The following is a 22513-nucleotide window of genomic DNA, read 5'->3' on the forward strand; positions in this document are numbered from 1 at the left end:
GGTGGTGGAGAGGAGCCCCAGGGCAGCCCAGGTGTCGACTCCAGGCAGCTGCAGCAAGAAGAGCCTGGCCACCGTGATGAGGGGCCGCGTTTCCCCCACGCTGAGCAGCAGCTGTTGCCACTGCTCTGTGTGGCAGGCAGTCTGGAGCAGGGGCACAGTGGGCCAGGGCTATGCACACACGTTGCAGCTGGCCCACTCTGGCCAGGTCGAGTCCAGAGCAGGTGCGGGGCAGACTGGGGTAGGGGCTCAGGCTGTGCACTGTTGGCAGTAGGGGGAAGAGCCGTAGGGCACATGGGATCTGGGCTACTTGGGGTGAAGGGTGCTGACCAGCCCGCCGCACCTCCCCAGAACTGCCTTTGTGGCCCACAGACCCAAAGAGTTGCCAGCCCCTGGCTTACACCAGCACCGAACATATACAGGAGACACGAGCTGCACAAAGGAGGGGCGAAAAAGGGAACTGAAACACATAAAAAGCTTAAAGCTGAGAGAAGCACAGAGCAGGGGGCAAGGAAGCATTCTCCCCCCTCCCCTGCAACTCTCTAAAGGGACCTGGGAAACAGGGGTGCAGACCTGCTGCAGACTGGGACAGGACAAGGGATTTCAGGGGAGGCCTTCAGAGGAAGGATGAGACTAGGAGAGGCTGACAGACGCTGGCAGGTCGGACAGGGTCACAGGGGCTGCAGGGCTAACAAGTGCGAAAGCTTGCAGAGATCAAAGGGCTCAACAACTGACCCAGGCACAGAGAGGGAGAATACAAAGGCAGTGGGGTCTGGGCCACTGGGATCCTCCAAGCAAAGGGGCAGGCCATGACTTTTGGACCAGCAGTCAGAGGCAAGAGCTGCAGTCACTGGAGGGGTTACCGTAGGAGCAGGGCAAAGGAATGGCACCCGCTGGTGCGTTGTCTGCTGACCCTGTCAAAGCAGAAGCACGTACTCACCTGTCACCCATGGTGACTTGGCTGTTCCTAGGGGCCCGCTGCAGGCCCCGCACACCTGTCTGAGTGCCCACAGTGACCCGTTGCACACACAACACCTCCTGGGGGCCCTTTTGCCCCAAGTCCCACTTCTGTCATGCTGCAGCTCCTCGCTGACACGCCGGCGCACGAGGAGCAGCCTACAAGAAAGAGCAGAGCCGCGTTAAGACAGTTGAACGCGAGTGAAAATGCATGCACCGTTAAACCGCACCACAGTGGACAGGCCAACCCGGCACGTTTCCACTAGGAGTTCCCAATTCACCAAAGAAATATCACCAGTTTTCTGCAGACATTCCTGCAAAAAAGCATTTCCAAATCCCCACACAATTTCCCTCACATAACATAACCAGACACTTCCCCAGTCACCTCACAGTTGTCCCCAGCGTCCACAACACACCAGTCGCACAAAACAGGTCCTAAGTCACCCTAAGATTACCACACCCTGCTACACACAAGGCTCTTGGAGCGAGTCTCATCTCTTAAATAGTTGGGGAAAACCTTTCTGAGCAAGATTTCTAAAAGATGTCAGATTCCCCCAAAGAGCCCTGTCTGCCCCTGTCCTAGGCCAACCCGGCTCCAACCCGCACTCCCACACCATCTTACCTCACGGTCCCACAAACAGTTCCTATATCACCAGTTTTGCACACAGAACCACCATGTGTCCGAAGTAAGTTCCTGTACCACCACGCAGGCTTACCAGTTTTCCCCAAAAACCACACTGCCGCACATTTCCAGAAAAAGGTCCCCAAATCAGCGCAGGCCTCTCCCCACACGGTCCCAGAGAAGCCCCTGCAGACCCCGCACAACGTGACCAACTCCCCACAAAAAACCCCACGCGCCACACTGCCAGAGAAAAGGTTCCCAAGTCATCACACAAAACGGGCGGTTTTCCACGCAAACTTCCACGGGCCAGGCAGCGCGGATCCTATTCGGACCAATCAGGGCAGAGCGCGCACGCAGGCAGCCAATCACCGCGCAGAGCGCTCCAGCCGCTCGGGCCTACCTCCGTTGGAGGCCTGCGCTCTGATAAGTCTCTCTGGGTGGGGCCCCACCGCCTGACCAATCGCAGCGCAGCCCTGGCACTTGCCAGTCAACGTGAGTCGAGGGCCAGCGTCTTCTCCCGCCGGCCACCAGCCAGTCACAGCGAACGTCGCCCACCGCTCCTTGGCAGCCAATCAGAAGGTGAGAAAGGAGCGCGCGGACCTGGACCCGCCCGTCAGCCATCAGCCAATCAGGGCGAGGAAGGAAAAACCGGGTGTCCCCACCCACGCGGCTCTCCCAACCAATCCCCGCTGGCGGAAGGCGGCCAATGGAAACGCGAGTCTGGGATCCCGGGCCGTTCCCGCGCGTGTCTCCGGCGCGGACACGCCCCGCCCACGCCGCGCGGCGAGCCCCGAGCTGGGGGCGGACACGTGCACACACGGCGCCGGCCTTGAGGCTTTTCGGATCTTTTATTGTCAATAAATAAGCAGCGCAGACCAGTCTCTGCGAGTCTCCGTCCCGGTCGTGCCCCGCAAACCCCGTCCCGGGGGCGGTCCCACCCCGGGCCCGGCTTTGCAGTTACAAAAAGAAAGAGACAGGACAACACCCGGGGAGGGGCTGGGGCAGCGCAGGGGGCAGACGAAGGAGCCCGGAAATGTACAGAAGCAAAATGAGCTGGTAACCCCTGCCCCCCCATAACCCGCCCAGGGCAGGGAGCCAGGGGCTTGGCAGGAGAGGGGCATCAGGAGATGGGACCGGGGGCAGGGGCTGGAGAACCGGGCCACGGATGGGGGGCAGGGGTTGGACGACAGAATGGGGGGGTAGTGGCAGGGAGATGGGGGGGCAGGGGGTGGAGGATGGGAAGGGGGTAGTGGCAGGGAGATGGGGGGGCAGGGGGTGGAGGATGGGAAGGGGGTAGTGGCAGGGAGATGGGGGGGCAGGGGGTGGAGGATGGGAAGGGGGTAGTGGCAGGGAGATGGGGCAGGGGGTGAAGGATGGGAAGGGGGTAGTGGCAGGGAGATGGGGGGGCAGGGGGTGGAGGATGGGAAGGGGGGTAGTGGCAGGGAGATGGGGGGGCAGGGGGTAGAGGATGGGAAGGGGGGTAGTGGCAGGGAGATGGGGGGGCAGGGGGTGGAGGATGGGAAGGGGGGTAGTGGCAGGGAGATGGGGGGGCAGCGGGTGGAGGATGGGAAGGGGGTAGTGGCAGGGAGATGGGGCAGGGGGTGGAGGATGGGAAGGGGGGGTAGTGGCAGGGAGATGGGGGGGCAGGGGGGAAACTGCGGATGTCTTCTCTGCTCCCACAGCTGCCCACAGCATCACTGCTGCCGTCTCTTCTTCTCCTCTGCGTCCACTGTGGGGGGAGAAGGCCATGAAACATGAAGCAGGGAGGCAACGCCAGCCCCAGGAAGTGCAGAGCAGATGCAGAGCCCAACCCACCACGGGAAAGGCCTAGCCCCCAGGATCCCCCATCACCCCCACCTATGGGGCAAAGCCCAGCCCCCAGGATCCCCCATCACCCCCCACCTGGCAGGGTAAAGCCCAAGCCCCGCCTCCTCCATCACCCCCCACCTGGCAGGACAAAGGCCCAGCCCCCAGGATCCCCGCACCCGCCAAGAGCCTGGAGCAAAGCAGCTGCAGCCGAGCAGCAGCCGTTGGGAACAGAGAGAGCAGCCCATGAGACCCCGGTGCTGGGCTCTGCTCTGGTGCAGGCCAAGCCCGGTGCCACTGCAGGCAGAGACAACCATCAGCATTCAAAAGGGGCTTGAGATACAAAGGAGTCCATGGCCCTGCCCTGGCCTGTCTGTGGGGCAGCGCCGCGGCAGCCAGCCTCGCCACATCTCCCCAAGGCACAGGATCAGGGCCCAGAGCTGGGGCCCGGCGGGCACAGCTGCAGGCCTGTGGCCAACCGGAAAAGGTGCAGGCTGCAGCTTCGTGCAGGCAGGACCAAGCCAAGAGGATGCAGCTGCTCCCAGCTCCCAGGAGGCCAAGGGTGGGGGGGGGGTCTCAGACCCAGAAACCGTGGGGCTGGGGAGGGGGCATGAGGAAAGGACAGGTCACAAAAAACCTGGGTCAACGCCCTCCTACCCTGTCCCTGCTGCTGCCAGAGACTGGGCTGCAGGGACTGCACTGACCCCGCAAGGCACCGGAACAAAGAGCCAGGGAGTCAGCCGAGCGCATGGAGCAAAGGAGTCCAGGGTCCGGACTTGAGGGCCGCAGAGGGCCGAGGGAAGTAAAGCCCCAGGGGGGCAGCCGGAGGGGACTGGGCTGCTCCTCCCCAGGACAGTGGGTGGGGGGTGCTGCTGCAGGGGACGGGAGGTGCTGGGCCCCCAAGTTGGCGCTCCCATCGTAGCTAGGGATGGACATGGGCGAAGAAAGCCAAAACAGTGTGGCCAGTCCGGCCCGACTGGTGCTGTTCCTGCAGGGCTGAGCCAGGTGGAGGCCCTCCCACAGCTCCCAGCCACTCCCGAGGGGCAGCCACAGCCGCGCAGGACAGAGAGCGCAGAGCCGACAAGCAGCTGGGGGGGCAGCACGGGGCAGGTACCTGTGAGACAGGACTGAGGAGACGGAGGGGGGAGGAGGAAGTTACGCTACAAAGGGAAAGGACAAGAAAGAGTTAATGGAAAAGGGGGGGGTGTTCATGGGGTGTCCCGGGGTCTGTGCAGGGAGGCATGGATGGATGGATGGATGGATGGATCAACAGACAGACAGATCCATCCATCGAAGGACAGACGGACGGACAGATGGAAGGAACATAAAACCCATCAAGGGTGGATGGCAGGGCGGAGGGGGACTGGTAGAGACTCTGTCTGGGCTCCTAGTCCCACCCCCCCAGGTCCAATCCATCAGACCCCCTCCCCATCAAACCTACAAGGGACCTGGGAGTCCAGGCCCCAGCACTACTGCCCCCTTCCCCCCCCCCCAACACCTGCTATTCCCCTCCTAGTGCTCAGGTGAGGACCCAGGCATCCAGCTCCCAGACCCAGACCCCACTCCTGGCGTGGGGAGGAGGGTGGACAGACAACCCAGGCATCCGGGCTGCTCTAACCCCCAGCCCCCGCCCTGCCAGGCACTGGGCAGAGAACCCAGGCATCCCCACTGCCGCAGGGCCCTGGATGGGTGTGAGGGGGAGAGATGAGAGGGCAGGAGATGGTTAGTGCAGGGCTGGTTTTAGGGGGTCCCGTGGAGCGCGAGGCCAGGGGTTCTCACCCTCTAGGTAGTTGCGGGCGGCGAACTTCAGGACCTCGTCAAGGAGGATGACGGGGATGGAAATCTTCAGCACCATCAGCCAGTGCGGCAGGTCCAGTGGCGTGAGCTTGAAGATCATCTGGGGTGTGGGTTGGGGACAGGGGTCAGGGTTGGGCTCTTGGACCCCAGGTCCCCCCAGCCTGCTGCCGAGTCCATGTGAAGTTGCCCCGGGTTAAAAGCATTCCGGACACACGTGCTCGCTGCCCCGTCCTGGGGTGACACCACACACCCACTACACTGCAGTCACTACACGCCAGGTCAGCGATGACCCCCCCCGCCCAGGTGTGCCCTCTATCCGCCACCCGTGTGTGTCTGCTCTGACCAAGGTAGGGCCGTGCCTCCAGTGGGTCCACTCCCCTAGGTTCAACCTCAGGGTGAATTAACCCATTCTGCTCCATGCGCACCAGTGCCCCCCTTCCCCCCTTGCTGGCCAGGCGCTGTCGCTACCCAAAGGGACCCGTGTGTGTGTGCCCCCAGCATAAGGTAGATCAAATCCACTGCAGAAGAAAATGCCCTGGGGTTCCGCCCCCCATCCCCCAGGACTCACGGGGAGGGGTTCACAGTAGAGGATGACAAAGTGCAGGGACATGGAGAGGCAGATGGAGCCCATGAGCCAGATGTTCACCCAGGGTGGCATCCGCACCAGTGACTGGTTCTCAGACAGGCTGAGGAGGAAGACAGGGGTCAGGACCCGGCGTCAGGGAGTGGGGTGGAGGGTCAGGGGTCAGTCCATCCTTGCCTGTTGAGGGCGTTGCACATCTCGATGGTGACCAGCACGGACAAGGCCATGGTCATGGGCACAGGGGACTCGAAGATCTCGCACTCCACGCCCTCAAAGTCCACGTTGTGCTGTGTGCACTGCATGAAGTGTGACTGAAGGGGCAAGGGAGGGTCAGAGGCTGCCTGGTCCAGCCCCCGACAACCCCACAGCGTCCCACCTCCCCCCAGCAGCCAGGGGCCCCCCAGATCTGCCCCACAAGGACCCCCGGCCCCTGGCACACACCAGCTGGTAGTAGGTGACGCCCGGACCGTCATCAGCATACAAGAACCACCAGGCAGCTGCTCCCACAGTCGCGGCACCCACGTAGCCTGTGGGAGGGGGCACAAGAAAAGGGGGGTGGCTGAGTGCTGGCATTGCAGCTGAGGCTGCGTGTCCACACCATGACACGAATGAGAGCCCCCCCAGCATAAAATCTGATGCTGCGCAAGTCCCCAGTGCATCGCAGTGGAGGTGTATCCCGGGGAAGTGCCAGCATCACATGCACATGTCTGCCCGCATCACGACAGAGGCATATCCCAGGGTAAGTGCCGGCATCGCGTGTGCCCTCCCACACTGCGGGGCTCACCTCCGATGGCAAGGTAGCGGAAGAAGAGCCAGCCACTGATAAGTGGCTCCTTGGGGCTGCGTGGCGGCTTGTCCATGATATCCAGGTCAGGCGGATTGAAGCCGAGGGCAGTGGCCGGGAGCCCATCGGTCACCAGGTTCACCCACAGCAGCTGCACCGGGATCAGCGCCTCTGGCAGCCCCAGCGCTGCTGTCAAGAAGATACTGCCGCACACGGACAGACAGACGGGTCAGCCAGACCCAGGCAGGGTAGGGGCAGGGCTGGGCTGGGCTGGGCTGGGCTGGGCTGGGCTGGGCTGGGGGTCCCAGACCCCTGGTTCTCTGTGCGTGACAGCACCCCAGACACCTGGGGTTCATGTGCAGCCCTGGGAGCACTCACCAGACAACCTCTCCCACGTTGGAGGAAATGAGGTAGCGGATGAACTGCTTCATGTTGTTGTAGATGGCACGGCCCTCCTCCACCGCCGCCACGATGGTGGAGAAGTTGTCGTCTGCCAGCACCATCTCCGAAGCCGTTTTGGCCACGGCTGTACCCGAGCCCATGGCGATGCCGATCTCTGCCTTCTTCAGCGCCGGCGCATCGTTCACCCCGTCCCCCGTCTGCCCAGGGGGCACAGTGTGAGCCAGGACCCAGTGTGCCCTGGGCAGCACCCCCACTAGGTTGCACCCCGAGCGACCCCCCCGGGCAGCTCTATACCCCGCAGCACCGCGCCCCCACGCCCGGTGCCCCCACACCCAGCGCCCCGCACCATGGCAGTGATCTCGTCGAATGACTGCAGGAACTCGACAATCTTGGACTTGTGGGTGGGCTCGACACGGGCAAAGCAGCAGGCGCGGCGGCAGGCCTCCCGCTGCTCAGCTGGCGGCAGGTCATCAAACTCGCGGCCCGTGTAGGCGCGGCCTGTCACCTCCTCCTCCTCGGAGAAGATACCGATGCGGCGGCATATGGCAATGGCTGTGCCCTTGTTGTCACCCGTGATCATGATGACGCGGATGCCGGCGTCGCGGCACAGCTCGATCGAGCCCATCACCTCTTTGCGCGGCGGGTCCAGCATCCCCACACAGCCCACGAACGTCAGGTCCACCTTTGCAGGGCGGGGAGGTGAGGGACGGCCTGATCCCTGACCCCAACCCTCATCCCAGCCCACAAACATCACGGCCACCAGTTCAGGGGGCACTTTGACCCCTGCCCCTGCTCCTAAACCCCAGCCAGGGATTCCAGACTTCCCCTCCCCCAAGGGCTTTAGGGACCCCCAAATCCACCCCCCAGGGCCTTCAAGACTCCCCCCCAAGTCCCCCATCTCCCCGGGGCTATGAAGCTGACCTCGTACTCAATGAATTTGGTGGAGTCCTCGAGCACCATGTCCTCACGCTTGGGCGGGGTGTCGCGGGTGGCCAGGGCCAGGCAGCGCAGCGTGTCGCGGCCCGTCCCCCACTCCTTGATCACTCCCAGGATCTTGTCCTTCACCACCGGCGTCAGTGGCACCCGCGTTGTCCCCACGCGCACATAGTTGCACCGGTCGATCACCCCCTCGGGGGCTCCCTACATCGGGGGGGTGGTCAGGGATGGACGCCAGGATCCCCTGGGCCCACCCCAGTGTCAGTTGCCCCCATTCCTGTCACTGGGGGGGGGGGGGGGGCCGGGTCACTGCACCCAGACACTGGTCCACTGGTCACAATGGGAACAGGATGGGAACCCCCCACCTCCAACACTTGTAGGGAGGGATCAGTGGTACCCAGGGATGCTGGTTGCCATGGGAACAGGAGGGGCAACCCCTATCTCCATCACTTGGGACGGGACATGGCATGGGGAGTGGGGGGGGGTCTGTTGGTCGCCACAGGAACAGGAGGAAATCCCTCCCCACCCCCAAATATCTCCAGCACGTGCACCTTGATGAACATCTTGTTGCCGACGGCGGCGCGCGAGGCCTTGGCAGGGGTGCAGTAGACGGACATGGATTTGCGGTCACGGGAGAACTCCATTGTGAACTCCTTCTTCATCAGCTGCTTGATCACCTGCGCGGAAGCAGCGTGCTTACGCGCCTGCAGCCTCAGCCCACGAGGCATCCACAGTGTCCCCGAAAACACAGGGCAGGCCATGGGGTTTACCCCCCCCAAACCTACAGGGGGTTCATGGGGCTCACAACCCCTGCAGGGGCATCCACAGACCCCTGGAAACTGCAGGGACTCTCCCAGCGGGTGCAGGAGTTGATGCGGGGGCTGTCGGGTCTCAGGGAATCTGGGGGGCCCAGCGGGTCCCCGACACTCACGGAATTGCAGGCCATGGCGCGCTCCACCTTGGAGAGGCCGCGCACGTCAGTGTTGAAAACGTTCATCTTCTCCACCAGGCAGGTCAGCGCGGTCTCCGTCGCCTCCCCCACCTTCTCATACACCCCCTTTGACTGTGGGGTCAAGGGTCAGGAGTCACAGCCAGGCCAAAGGTCACAGGGATCAGCGTTAGAGGAGAAGGCAGGGGTCAGAGGTTGCCACCCCAGGGCAGAGCAAAGGGGCCGGGGTTAGGGTTAGGTGGGTCAGGGGTCACCACCGCAGGCAGGGCTGGGCCAGGGGTCAGCGCCATGGGGCAGGGCGTCAGGGCAGGGGCCGCACCTCATTGAAGTCGAGGGAGGAGTCATTGCAGAGGGCGCAGATGGTGGCCAGCTCCACCAGCCCGTCGTACTGCCCGGCCCGCACCTGCTTGTCATTCTTCAGCCTGGGGAGGCAGAAAGCCAGGCATGCTGGGAAGGGGGGTCAAAGGTCATGGTAGGGGAAAGGGCAGAGGCCAAGGGATGCCTGGGAGAAGGCCTCAGAGCACAACATGCTGGGACTAGGGGGGGTCAAAGGTCATTGGGGGGGAGCAGCAGAGGTCCAGGGATACCTAGAGCCGGGCCCGGTGGGAGGTGAAAGGTCGCATGCCAAGGGTCATGGGAGTGTCAGGAAGGTGGGTGCCAAGCACGATCTCCATTGTGGAGATGGGGTCAGACGTTGTTTCAGCAGTAGGGGCAGGGCACGCCCGGAAGAGGCGGTCAGAGCACATCACCGCATGCTCAGAGCAGGGGGGAAAAGGTGGAGGCAGGGCAGGGGTGAGAGTGCCCAGGAAAAAGGCTCGTAGAGGAGCATGCTGGGGGGTCAGAGGTCACAGCCGGGGTTGGAGGTCACAGTGGGGTCACTCACACTTCCCCCTCAGGGGCATAGGTGGAGCCGGTGATGGAGAACTCGCTGAGGGCGCAGATGTCCCCCTCCACCTTGTCCAGCACGAACATCTGCAGGGCCAAGGGGACAGGTGAGCACGGACCCCGCGGGTCCCCAGTGCCTCGCGCACCAGCACCGGGGCACCACAGCGTCCCTGAGGGGGTGGGCAGCCATATACTGGGGGTGCAGGGGTCCTTGGGGTCCCCAATCCTTGCACACAGACATCTGGTTGGGGCTGCAGGTACTTTGCACGCGGACACTTGGTGGGTGTTGAGGGTGCCGGGGTTGGCTAGGGGGACCCTGGAGGGGGTTTGGGGGGGGGCCAAGGACACTCTGCGGGGTCCCGGGTACCTTGTAGAGGGACACGTGGGGGGTGTGCAGGGGGTGGGTCCTGGGGTACCTTGCAGGTTGGTGGTGTGTGTTGGGGGGGTGCAGGGGTGGGGGCCCCAAGGGGTGTCCCGGGTACCTTGCAGACAGACATCTGGTTGGTGGTGAGGGTGCCAGTCTTGTCAGAGCAGATGACGGAGGTGCAGCCGAGCGTCTCCACGGAGGGCAGGCTGCGCACAATTGCGTTCTTCTTGGCCATGCGGCGCGTGCCCAGTGCCAAGCACGTGGTGATCACGGCCGGTAGCCCTGGGGAGGCGGGGGGGTCAGCCAGGAGCCCGGGCAGGGGAGCCGGGGCCGCTGGCAGAGGCAGGGGGACACGTACCCTCGGGGATGGCCGCCACGGCCAGGGCCACAGCAATCTTGAAGTAGTAGATGGCGCCGCGGATCCAGGAGCCGCCGTGCACAGGATCATTGAAGTGGCCGATGTTGATGAGCCAGACGGCCACACAGATGAGCGAGATGACCTTGGACAGCTGCTCCCCGAACTCATCCAGCTTCTGCTGCAGCGGCGTCTTCTCCTGCTCCGTTGCCGCCATCTCATCCCGAATCTTCCCAATCTCCGTGTTCACGCCTGTCGCCACCACGATGCCCACGGCCTTGCCTGCCCCAATGTTCGTGCCCTGTCGCCATGGGGGGAGCAGGGCATCACAGCACGGCCCCTGCAGCTGCTCTGCTTCCCCGCAGCACCCAGCGGCCCCCAGCCCTGCTGCACGTCCCATCCCCCGCCCCACCACAGCCCCCCGCAGTCGTCTCACCGAGAAGAGCATGTTCTTCTTGTCCTGGTTGACAGCGCGGGGGTCAGGGACAGGTTCTGTGTGCTTGATCACGGACACAGACTCACCTGCAGTGAGGAAGGGGGAGGAGACCAGAAAGGGTTAATCGTGCCTGTGGGAAAGGACGGGGCAAAACAGACAAGAACATGCACGCACACGTGCAAGCACCCTCTTGCCTTCACATGGGCACACACACACATACCCTCCCCTGAACAGGTGCACACCCACATACGCACGCACACTGCCTGCACACACACAGTTCTGATGTGTGCTCGGCTTGCACGCATGCACTGTTTGCACACCATTGCACACTCACTGTTCCATGCACATACACACGCACATATGCGCTCCCTGCTGCACAGAGCTCCCCGCCCGCCCTAGCCAGGCCCCCCCGGGCCCCGGGTACCGGTGAGAATGGACTGGTCAACGCGGAGGGTGGTCGACTTGATGGAGAGGATGCGGATGTCGGCTGGGACCTTGTCCCCCACTGCAGAGACGGACAGACAGACACAGGGCGTGAGAGCCAGGGGGGTGTTGGGAGGACCCCAACTCCCCCAGCACCCACCACCCCCAGGGAGGTGCAGCACAAGGCGCAGCCACCAGGAGCCCAGCTGGGGTGGGGGGGCAGCCTGGGTCCCAGGCCAAGGGCCGAGGTCAGGACGCCTGGGTTGAGTGACCTCGCCCCCCCACCAGGGCATTAAGTGTCGTCCCCTCCCCCCCACGGCTGGCTCAGCACATTGTGGCGGGTGGGGGGGGACCTACATGGCAGTGCTGGCTGCTCAAGGAGGTGCCGAGGTCACAGCTGACGGGGGGCAGGGGGGGTCACTCCCAGCCTTGCAATGCCGGGGGGAGGGGGGGGGCTGGCAACACCTGTTCCTGCTGCAAGGGGATCTCCCAGCCTGGCCCAGCACAGCCTGTTCCCAGTCCCCCCGCAACCCCTGGGTCAGGGCAGGCCGGGTCAGGCGTAAACAAGCCGGGGGGGTCGGCTCTGCTCCCGGAGAACCCAGGCATCCGGCACGGCTTCGCAGCTCCCTCGGCCCCGAGGACCCAGGCGCCCGGGCTCCGCATCCCCCACGTCACCCCCCTTCCCCAGGGGTGGGCGCAGCTCGGACCTGGGCGCCCGGGACCGCCCCCCGCCCCCCCCGCAGGGCCCGGGGCCAGGCAGGCTCACCGGCCACCTCAGTGATGTCACCAGGCACCATCTCGCGGGCCTTGATGCGCTGCACGGACTTGCGGTCGGAGCGGTACACCTTGCCCATCTCGGGCTCGTACTCCTTCAGCGCCTCGATGGCATTCTCCGCGTTGCGCTCCTGCCAGGCAGACGGACAGACGTCGCTCGGGCCTACGCGCACACGCCCGCGTGCCTGGCTCGGGGGGGGCGTTGGGGCTGGGGGCACAAGACCCACCCAGCGGGGGGGGGGGGGGGGGGGGGGGGGGGGGGGGGGGGGACAGGGCTGGGGGCATGGCACATGTCCAACTCGGGATGGGAAAGTTGAGGTTGGGACCAAAGGATGCACCCAGCTCTGGGGATGGGTAAATCGAGGCTAGGGTTGCAGCGTTACCTGCCAGACGCCAACGATGGCATTGGCGATGAGGATGAGGAGGATGACAAAGGGCTCCACAAAGGCTGTGACAGTCTCCTCCCCCTCCTCAAACCAGGCCAGCACCTGCCGCGGGAAAAGGCAGGGAAGGGGGTTAGACCCAGGCCAGGAAACCCAGGCTCCCGCCCGCGCCAGCGCCTGCGCCCCGCTCCCGAAGAAGCCAAGCGGTCGGCGTCCCAGCAGCCCCTGCTCCGCGCCACCAGGCCACGCTGCCCCCAGGGAACCCGGGCGTCCGGGCCCCATCCCCCCAAGTCTCCCCCCAGCGAAGCCAGGCGTGGGGGCTCCCAGCTGCCCCCGCCGCGGGCACCAGGTCGGGTTTCAGGCCGGCTCACACGCGAGGTGGGGGGGCCACCTGTCCCAGCCCCAGCAAATGTCAAGATGCTCGGGCCCCCGCCTTGGCCCCCGGCAGCTGCCGACACCGGAGACGCTGGCCCAGATGCCAGCAAGCAAGACGCTGCCGGGGAAGGTCACCGCGAAGGACGGGAGCCCGGGAACCCAGGCGTCCGGGCCCGGGCCCTGCTGGCACCCCCACTCCCGTCCCAGCCAGGGGCCCAGCGCAGGCCCCCCCTCGCCTGCCACACCCTGTGCCACGAAAACATTAACCCCTTTGCTGCCAGGTGCCTGGCTCAGGGCACAGCCCCCCCCCCGTGACCCCCACAACCCGTGTGACCCCGTGGCTCCCATGACCCATGATCCCCATGACACCCCCCCATACCTCCCTACGCTCCTGTGACCCACCTCATGTGTCCCCCAAAGCCCCCCTGGCTTCCTGTGAGCCCTGTAGCCCCCTTGCGACCCCCGTTGTGCCCCCAGGGACCCCAGACTCACGAAGGAGATGCAGGCCGCCAGCAGCAGGATCCGCACCAGCAGGTCCTCAAACTGCTCCACCACCAGCTCCCAGATGGACTTGCCTGGCCGGGTCAGAGATCAGGGGTCAAGAGCCAGGGGTCAAGGGTCAGCTCCCAGCCCCTGCCCCGGGGAGGAGGGGGCAGGAAGGAAGGGGACGGGGGCGGGACTCACCTTCCTCCGCCGGCAGCTCTGTGGGCACCGACACGGACACGTGTGTTGGGTGGGGAGAAAGCCGGTGAGTGCGGCCTGCGGCCCCTCGCACACCTGTCTGTCTGCCATTGCCCTGGGCCCACCGGGCGCCCGTCTCTCCCTCCACACTTCAGCCTCTGTCTGTCCAGCTGTCTGCTGGGTCCGTCCATCTCTCCATCCACTCATTCATCTGCCTGCCTGTCCACACTCATCCCTCTGCCAGTCCGTCCGTCTGGCCACCACAGCCCTCCACCACGCTCGACCCCAGCTGTCCATCCATCACCCTCCTGTCTGTGTGCCGGGCTCACCCACCTCTCCTGTACACCCCCCCATCCCCTGTCGCTGCATCTGTCTGTATATCCGTCCATCCTCGTACACCCTTTCTGCACCCACCCATCTGTCCACGTGTCTGTCCGTCCATCCATCCATCTACGCCCCCATCCATGCACCTATCGCTCCTGCCCCCGACCCCCACGCCGCCTGTCCGTCTGTTCCACACCCGATCTCCCCCCGCCAGCTACCAACAGCACCCGACCCTTACGGCCCCTGCTTGTCCATCTGTCCGTCCCTCTAAGCGTCCTCGCCCCTGCCATGCCCTCCACCCGCCTCACTGCAACATCCATCCACCCACCCGCCTGCCCGTCTGTCTACACATCCATCCACACACGACGTATCCACCTCGCTGGGCTCGGTCTCTCTGCCCCCCACATGCAGCCCCTGCATCTCTGAGCCCCCCCCGGCAAAGCGAGTGCCCTCAGCCACCCGCACCCGCCTCCCCCAGCAACCACACAGCTGTGTCCTCCAGCCTTGTGCCCCACCCAGCCCCGCTGGGCACCTGCCCTGCTGCTGCCATCCGCCCCGGCCCGGCCTGCTCCACACGGCTCACGCAACAGCGCCCATCTGCCCACGTGCCCACAGCCCCCATGACGCCGGCTCACCGTTGGGGCCGTACTTCTCCAGGCTGCGCTTGACCTGCTCGGGCGAGAGGCCAGTAGTCTCGCTGACGCCGAAGTAGGCCAGGCATTCCTCCACTGTCTTGGCGTGCGCGTTGTCCATGGCTGCGTCCCACCCCAGCACCAGCCGCACCAGCCGCCACCACCCGCATCCGCAGCCGCCCGGCCGGCCTGGCCCCGCACCCTTATGAGGCGTGCGGTGCCCCCGGCCCCCATTGGGCGGAGCCCGCTGACATCACACCGGCATTCCGCTGACTCGGGGGCGCAAGGGGGGGGGGGGGGGGGGCTCCAGGCCCCAGTGTCACTCAACCCCTCGCACCCGGGGCCCGCCCCCACCCGCTATTTCTGGCCCTGGACACACGGGCCCGGGAGCTTGGCCCTGCCCCGCCAGCCCACGGGACCCAGGCGTCCAGGAGCCCTCCTGGCTAGCGCCCACTAGGCCCCACTACCCTGCCCAGGGACCCAGGCATCCAGGAGCCCCTCCGCTCTCGTCCAGAGACCCCGGCAGCTTTCCCAGGGAGCCCAGGAGTCTGGGGATCCCCCCCACTCCTGCCCCCCAGGACCTCGATTCCTCTCCCACAAAACCCCAGGTGTCCGGGCCCAGCCCCATCTCCTCTCACGCCGAGGCCTCGCTCCCTGCCCAGAGAACCCAGCTCCCCCTCTCCCCCCCCGCCCACTTCAATACAGCATCTTCTCCACCCACAGAAATCACTGCTGGGTTAACCCGGACGCCTGGGGCCTCTGCCCTGCTCCCCAGGCCCCTGGGCTCTCCACGGCACTGGGAGGGGGCTCAGACACCTGGGTTCCCTGCCCCCCCCCGCACCAGCAGCTCCTTGAGACACTGCCACCCCCTGCCCCCCCAGCTCAGCCCAGACACCAGATCCTGCCCAGCTGCCCGCGGCGCCCGGACACTAAATCCCTGCTGATGCCGCGGATCCAGTTACGGGCGCCGCAACAGCCAGCAGCCCCCCCCTTGCAAATGAGTACAGGATGGAAGCCAGGCACCCAGGAGGGGGGAGAAACAGGGAAACACCCCCCACCCTGGCCCGGGGTTGCCCTGGACCTGACCCGGCGCTGCCTGAGTTTGCCAGGAGCCTGCTCCCTCTGCCACCCGGGGGGGGGGGAGGGGCAGCGAGAGTTATAGCCCTGCAGGGCCCCCCCCCGGCAGCTCGACTCTGGGCTGGTTGGGTTGGACGCAGAGAGCCCAGGTGTCGGGGCCCCCAACCCCCGCACCCCTCACTCCAGAGACCCCAGGCATCCAAGGCTTAGAGCCCCCCACAACCCGGGAGAACCCAGGTGTCCGGGGGGGGGGGCTCAGCCTGTCCTCGCCTGACCCCCACACCTGGGGCATCAGCTGACATGGCCTGGCCCCTGCCTCCCCTCCCGCCGGGGTCACTCAAGGGCACGGGGGAAGCCCATGGGGGGGATTCCCAGGTCTAGGGGAGGGGGGACAGGGCAGCTCTTGTGTCTGCAGAGGGGGGAGTGGGGTGGGGGACATGGCCTGGACGCCTGGGATCTCGGAGAGGAGTCGAGGTCTGGGGGCAAGCAGGGGCTGGGGGTCCTGGACACCTGGGTTCCCTGGGGCCGGGGGCCCATGCCTGGGTTCTCCCCTCCAGGGCTCCACTTTACCCTATAAGGGCCCACAAGCGCCTGGGCCCAAAATAACTCGGGGGGGGGGGGGGGGGGGGGGGGCTGGAGAAGGCAGCTGCTGCCCCGGATTAGGGCCCAGCGTGGACGGACACACAGACCCAGCTCCCGCCACCTCAGACACCTGGGACCCTCCTGCCCCACTCGGCCGCTAACCTGGATCAGGGCCATGCGGGGGGGCACTACCCAGAACCCCCCCCCCCCCCCCCCCCCCAGCAGACAGAGAACCCAGGCACCCAGCCTCCCTGCCCCCCCCCGCCCCCCCCACTACCCTCCCCAGGAGCTCAGGTGTCTGGTCCCCCAGTACCCTCACCCTTAGCCCCCAAGAGGACAGGCATCTGGGAGACCCCCCGCCTCCAGAAAACCCAGGCATCTGGCTGCCCCTGCCCCAAACAGACCAGTGTGGAGACTTCAGGATTTTTTCATCTAGTTTTTATGTTTTCTGCTCATTTCTGGGCCTTTTTCTTTTTTTTTTTTCTTTGCCCCCAGTGGGGTTTGCTGCTTCTTTACAGGGGGGTGGTGGGGGGGTGTAGACAGTCCCTGCATCCCCCCAACCACAGCCCTGGGAGGGGGGTGTCTGGGGCCATGAGAGGGACCCAGGGGCTTCTCCACAGTAGAAAAATAAATCCCATGAAGAGCCACGTGTATGCCAGGAGGCCTTGTGCAGCCCCACCTGTGTCCCAGACGCCTGGGGTCATGTGGGACATGCGTCTGCATGTGCCTGGCCCGGAGGCCTGGGGTCTGTGCGTATGTGTGTGCAGCTGCCCGTGTCCTGGATGCCTGCACTCTGTGCCCAGGCCGGGTCCTACCTATGCCTACACTTGAGCATGTGCACACACACAGCCCCAGCACCCATGCTCTGTACACGTGTCACACACTGCTGTTGTACGTGTGTCACACATGTATGAACCCAGATGCATGCCTGCATGAGACCCTTGGGCTCCATGCATGCATGGCCCCTTTGCTGTGCAGGTTCCACACGTGCGTGTCCCAGACACCTTGATTCTACAAGTGTGCGTGAGACACCAAGTTTCTACACACTGGTTTGACATGCACGTGCCAGACACCTGCATTCAACACAGACACGGGTACATGTGCATGTCCGCAGCCCCTGGGCTCCATCTGCGCACGTGTCTCCCACGCACCTGGTGCCAGCGGTGCCTACAGGTGTGCACGGCCCAGGTGCTGTGTCTGCCTGCGTGCACACACGGGCATGTTCCAGGTGCTGGGGGGTGTGGGGGCGGGGCCTCATGAAACACGCCACTCCACTCTTTCCTCCTGAACTGACCCGATAGAGTGAAACATAAATAGTGCTGCGGAGGCCCGTTCCCATGCCCAGGGGCTGGGGTCAGAGGTCACAGCCCAGAGGGCCGTGGGTGGCACAACACAGTGAGTGGCTCTGTGTATTTGGTGATGGGGACCAGGGCCCCCCCTTCCTCTTACGGGGGCAGCTCCCAACCCCTTTGTAGTGCATCAGGGCCCCAGGCCCACAGCCAGGGGGCACGTACTTGTAGGGGGAGTAGGGGGGTGGGAGAGCCTGGGGGTCCCATGGGCAAAGGGGGGGGTCCCAGGGCGGTGGGGGCCATGGTGCGTCAGACGAAGGCGTACTGGTTGTGCACGGCCCGAGCCCAGGCCCCCTCGGCCCCATCCCCCACATCTTCCTCCTCATCCTTGTCTTCCTCGTCCGGGCGCCTGGGGTCAGCAGCAGTGGAAGGTGGGTGGGCGGGCGGCGGCAGCCGGGGGGGGCTATGGGAGGTGTTCAGCTCTGCAGAGACAGAGGGGGTGGGTGAGCGGGGGTGATGGCCCCCCCGGCCCCATGGGGATGGCAATGGCTCAGTCTCGCAGTCACTCACTCCCCCGCCCCCCCGCCCGCCCCGCTGCCCCCCCACTTACACGCAGTCACCCGTGGCGGTGGCAGGGTGGCCGGGGCTCAGCGGGGGAGGGGGCTCCGCGGTGCGGCTGCCAGACCGGTCCCTGCCTGCAGCGGGGAAGGGGCGGCGGGTGGGACACAAATAAACAGGGCTGTGAGAGATGGGACGGACATAGGGCAACAGCGCGGGGAGTGCAGCCCCACCCAACCCAGAGGCGGCACAGGACCATGGCACAGGCGTGTCTGCACACGTGCAGCAAGCACATAGCTTTGCATGCAGGCGCAAGTCCACGCATCAACCAAGAGACCAGCATCCAGACACGTACAGCTCCATGCATGCAGGCTCCCATTCAAGCACATGTCCAGGAATACCAACCACCTGTATGGATGTGCAGATGTGGGAGTCTGTATGTGTTCCTCCATATAGGAGCACACGTAAATCCAAATGTGTGTCCCACAACATGTGTGTGCATGCACTTGCAAGAATCTGCACGTCCATGGACACGTGTGCCTGTGTACCCACAAATGCTCACAAATCCAGGCACACGCATGCGTGTACCTACAAAAAAACCCCCTACGTGTCTGCCACCTGTGCACCTACCAGCAGCCAAGTGCTGCAGCACCATCTCAGCACACACGCATACGTGCCACTGCACTTGCATGCTCCCACACAAACATAAAAATGCACATACCTACACATGTACACATACAAGCATACGCAACCAGCCTCACACGTATTCAAGCACACGCCAGTACAGGCATGGCTCGGAGCACATGCAAGCACACTTATCCAGGCACATATGCACACAGGTGGGTCCCCATGTCCCTGCACCCCATGGCGAAGGGCTGGGGGAGTGAGGGAGGTCCCTGGCCTAGCCATTGCAGGGCAGGGTGGGGGGGAAGGAGGTCCTCAGTGTCTCACCGTGGGGGCGCTGGGCAGCCACGACATAGCTGACAAGGGTGACGTCGGCGGCGCCGCCCGACTCTAGGGGGATGGGGTGCACGCGGAAGTGTTCCAGCATGTCGAACACTGTCTGGAACCACAAGTGCTGCACGCGGCACTGCCCTTCCTCCGTCAGCGACAGCCGCAGGTGCTGCGGGGGGGAGGGAAGAGCACGCTCAACCGCCATGTCCGTATGCCCCCCACTCCCTCAGAAGTCACCCAGCGCCCCCCAGCCCAGCCCAGCCCAGCCTCCCAGGACCCCATGCAGGCCTGCAGGGCCTCACCTTGGCTTTGCCTTGGAAGTTGAAGGTGAGCACAAACTCCCCACGCCGCGTCTCACTCTGGCGCACCAGGAAGACGCCATGGGCACTGGCGCCACCCGCCAGCACCAGCTGTGCCGCCCGCAGCCGTGACAGTGTCCCATGGAACCAGGGATGCTCACCCAGCCCATGCTCCCCCTCCCCCCCTGGCCCCTCCCCCAGCCCCCCCGGGTCCGGCTCCCCCTGGAACAGGAACGGTCCTAGGGAGACGAGAAAGGTCGCAATGGGAGGGGCTTGTTGCATCTGCCAGTACCCCCAGCAGAGCTCCCAACCCCACCCCTCCACCGCCCCCACAGCCACAGAGACCCCACAGCACAACCCAGCACATCCCCACCCCCAACCAGTGGCCCAGTGACTCCCCCTCCCCCCTGAAGCCCATCTATGGTCACAGAGCTCCCCCAACGTGCAATGCCATGCAACACCCCCCACATCCCCTCAAGCAGGACTCGGCCCCAGTGGCCCTCACAGCCACCTTCATCCCCCCTCCCCCCCCGCCCCACAGAAGTCACCCCCAGAGCTCCAGGCCTGGCACCAGAGATGAGTACCTGTGGCATCAGAGACATCACTGTGGGGCAGGCCGGGCGGAGGCAGAGGGGGCAGCTCGTCGAGGGGGACGCGGGGGGGTAGCTCAGGAGGCAGCAGCTCAAGGGAGCCGAAGCAGGAGGCGGCAACAGAGCCTGGGGACATGGAGGCCGAGGGGCGCTCGGACAGACCCCCGTAGGCACCTGTGGGTGGACGAGATGAGTGCCCACGTGTAATCCCCCATGACACCCCAAGAAATAGCATTGGGGGGCTGCAAGTCAGAAGTGAGAGACATCGCTGGGGGAGGCTGTTGATTAGAAATAAAAAGTGCTGCTGGGAGGGGGTTCTGTGGGTTGGGAACGAGAAGCGTGGCTGTGGGGGGCCAGAGGACAGAAGTGTGGGGCACTGCTGGGAACTGAGGGCATGTACTCACCCTGGGAGAGCTGCTCGCTGCTGTCGCTGGGCACCAGGGGAGGGTCCCGGCTGGGCAGCCCCCCTGTGTGGTGGTTGAGGAACGGGGGGTCCGCACTGCCCATCTCCTCCCTGCAAACAGGACACCGCTGTAAGCATGGAGGCATCTATGTGCATAAGACTCCCGCCCACCCAGCATTGCCCCAGCGCCAGAGAGGACCCCAAAACCTGTGCAAGGGTCTAGTGGTATGCGCGGGGGTGGGGGGAAAGGAAGGCCAGGAGAAACCTGGGGAGTGCAGAAAGCTCCTGGAGAAGTCAAAGGGAAAAGTGTCAGGATCTGGAAGAGGAACTAAAATGGGTCGGGGGCCCAGGAAGATCTGAGGGACCGGGGCTACGGCACTCACCTGGGGCTGAGGCAGTCCTGGATGTCAACAAGCCACGAGCGCATCTGTAGTGCATCCACGGTTTCAAGGATAAACTCGCCTGCCAGCCCTGCCTGCCGCAGGGGGCACATAGGGGTCAGACCATGACCCCTAACCTCCACTGCCCCCTGGCGTCACCCTCCTTGCCCCACAAAGCCCCCACACTGGACCCTCCCGCTACCTCCAGCACGAAGGTGTTCTCCCGGTCAGGCATCTCGAGGGGCGTGGTGGCACGAGCGGCCGTCACAGCGCTGCAAGGGACGCTCACCCGCGGCTTAGTCGACTGTAGGGACAGAGAGAAATCAGCGTGAGCGGCCCCACAGCCCCGAGGGCCGAGAGGGGAGCCTCCCACCAAAAGAACCTGGGACTCCAAGTGCTGCTGGTGCCCCTCACTCCTGCCCCACAGCTCCCTAACCACCCACAGCGGCGCCCCTCGCTCCCGACCCGCAGCCCTTTCCTGGCCCCTCACCTTTGGAGGCACGAAGAACTCCAGCAGGAAGCCCTCCCCCTCGCCCTTGCCTGCCTGCCGCAGCAGCAGCCGGCACCTCTGCCAGCGCGGGGGGCGCCCCCCGGCCCCCGCCCCGGCCCCGTCGTCAGCCACAATGTAGTTGAGCAGTCCCTCGCGGCGCACAGCGGGCACGGGGGCGGCAGGGCTGTTACCCAGCGCAGGGGCAGCCCGTCCTAGCCGCAGCCGCTCGAAGCGGTGGGTCCAGCGCTCCCCCTCTGCCCCGCCCGAAGAGTTTGAGTTCGTGTTGCTGCCCCCGGCAGCCCCGTCCTCGGGGCTCCCGGCAGCTGTGGGCGGGGGGGTGTCAGGGGCACTGCGCCACTGCAGGATGCCGCGCACGCTGCCCCGCACAGAGCGCCCCACGCTGCGCAGGGAGAAGCGCTTCTTCAGCTTGGGCTTGGTGCTGGGTGGGGGGACGCCGGCCGCCGCGGAGACGTCCTCGGAGCTGCGTGACTGGCTGCTGGAGAGCCCGGAGGCAGGCGCCAGCTCCCCCGGAGACGAGTCGCTGCAGGTCTCAGCAGGGTCGCCGGAGGGAGGCGCCTCGGCCCCGCGCAGCTCGGCCTGGAAGTGCTCCAGGAAGCTCTGGGCGTAGCGGCGGGAGAAAGCGGCCTCGGCCCCCGGGGCAGCGAAGCGCGGGTTCTCGGCCACGAAGGCGCGGAAGCGCCGGGCGAAGTCCATGGCGGCAGCGCGGGCGTGAGCCTCGCAGAAGTCGCGCCAGCCCGGCGACGAGGGCGGGGGCAGGGCCAGGGCCAAGGGGGCCGGGACCGAGGGGCCGGGGCCCGCAGCCTCGCCGTTCATGACGCCCCCGCTGCCCCCGCTGCTGCGCCCCCTGCGCCGGTGCCGGCTCCTGCGGCAGCCAACCCGGGACAGGCCGGGCGCCAGGGCCCCGCCGGCCACCACCGCCGCCGCGACAGCGAGGACGAGGGCGCAGGCAGCAACGTGGACGCGGCCCCTGCGGAGCCTGGTGCTGGTGCTGGCGCTGCAAGTGCCGAGAGAGGCGCGAAGGCCGTGCTCACCTGCGGGACGGACACACGGACACAAGAGGGGTCTTCCCCACCCAATGCCCCCCGCTCCCGCCCGCAGCCCCACGCAGCGGTGCCCCTCACCCCTGCCCCTCACCATCCCGCCCGGCGGCTGCGGCTGCTCGCGGGTGTCGGCGGCGGCTCGGGGCGCGGGGGGACGTGGGGGGAAGGGGGGGGTCTAGGCCCGGACCCAGCCCACCCGCCGCTTCCGCTGCCGGGTTCCTCCCTTCCCAGCACCCACCGCGACTTCCACTTCCGGGTTACCTTATCCCCAGCGGGGCTGCACAGCAGCGTTTCCAGGTTGATGACGCCATTTCTGCTTGGCGCAGGCGGGGTCGCGGGGCTTCCGGCACCATGGAGAGGAG

At 65.5% G+C, this 22513-nt stretch overlaps 2 protein-coding genes across 5 annotated transcripts; both read right to left on the reverse strand.

Moving 5' to 3' along the window:
- Positions 1–3161: 3161 nt before the first annotated feature.
- On the reverse strand, positions 3162–14650 carry ATP2A1 (ATPase sarcoplasmic/endoplasmic reticulum Ca2+ transporting 1). Of its 2 annotated transcripts, XM_006260580.4 has the most exons (23): positions 14472–14650; positions 13516–13533; positions 13324–13406; positions 12457–12561; positions 12066–12204; positions 11301–11381; positions 10877–10962; positions 10444–10741; positions 10201–10367; positions 9717–9805; positions 9153–9255; positions 8816–8947; positions 8436–8561; positions 7870–8088; positions 7295–7630; positions 6925–7145; positions 6547–6749; positions 6204–6289; positions 5940–6073; positions 5748–5865; positions 5162–5279; positions 4497–4542; positions 3205–3305 (listed from the first exon to the last, which is right to left on the reverse strand). In XM_006260580.4, exons 1-22 carry the CDS (start codon positions 14587–14589, stop codon positions 4538–4540), a joined length of 2985 nt encoding a protein of 994 aa, XP_006260642.1. In that variant the 5' UTR covers positions 14590–14650; the 3' UTR covers positions 3205–3305; positions 4497–4537. The 2 variants fall into 2 exon arrangements, with proteins under 2 accessions (XP_014450781.1, XP_006260642.1); XM_014595295.3 differs by lacking the exon at positions 4497–4542 and having other exon boundaries at positions 3162–3305.
- Positions 14651–16548: 1898 nt separating this feature from the next.
- On the reverse strand, positions 16549–22497 carry SH2B1 (SH2B adaptor protein 1). Of its 3 annotated transcripts, XM_019488675.2 has the most exons (10): positions 22246–22361; positions 21091–22142; positions 20803–20904; positions 20604–20695; positions 20222–20331; positions 19812–19991; positions 19231–19466; positions 18926–19097; positions 18027–18111; positions 17790–17898 (listed from the first exon to the last, which is right to left on the reverse strand). In XM_019488675.2, the coding sequence occupies exons 2-10, from the start codon at positions 21922–21924 to the stop codon at positions 17880–17882; spliced, it is 1830 nt and encodes a 609-aa protein (XP_019344220.1). In that variant the 5' UTR covers positions 21925–22142; positions 22246–22361; the 3' UTR covers positions 17790–17879. The 3 variants fall into 3 exon arrangements, with proteins under 3 accessions (XP_019344219.1, XP_019344218.1, XP_019344220.1); XM_019488674.2 differs by lacking the exons at positions 18027–18111; positions 22246–22361 and adding an exon at positions 22413–22497 and having other exon boundaries at positions 16549–17898; XM_019488673.2 differs by lacking the exon at positions 18027–18111 and having other exon boundaries at positions 16549–17898; positions 22246–22362.
- Between the last annotated feature and the right edge of the window lie 16 nt (positions 22498–22513).

Source organism: Alligator mississippiensis, chromosome 7 (genome assembly GCF_030867095.1).
Source record: "Alligator mississippiensis isolate rAllMis1 chromosome 7, rAllMis1, whole genome shotgun sequence".
Taxonomy (NCBI): domain Eukaryota; kingdom Metazoa; phylum Chordata; order Crocodylia; family Alligatoridae; genus Alligator; species Alligator mississippiensis.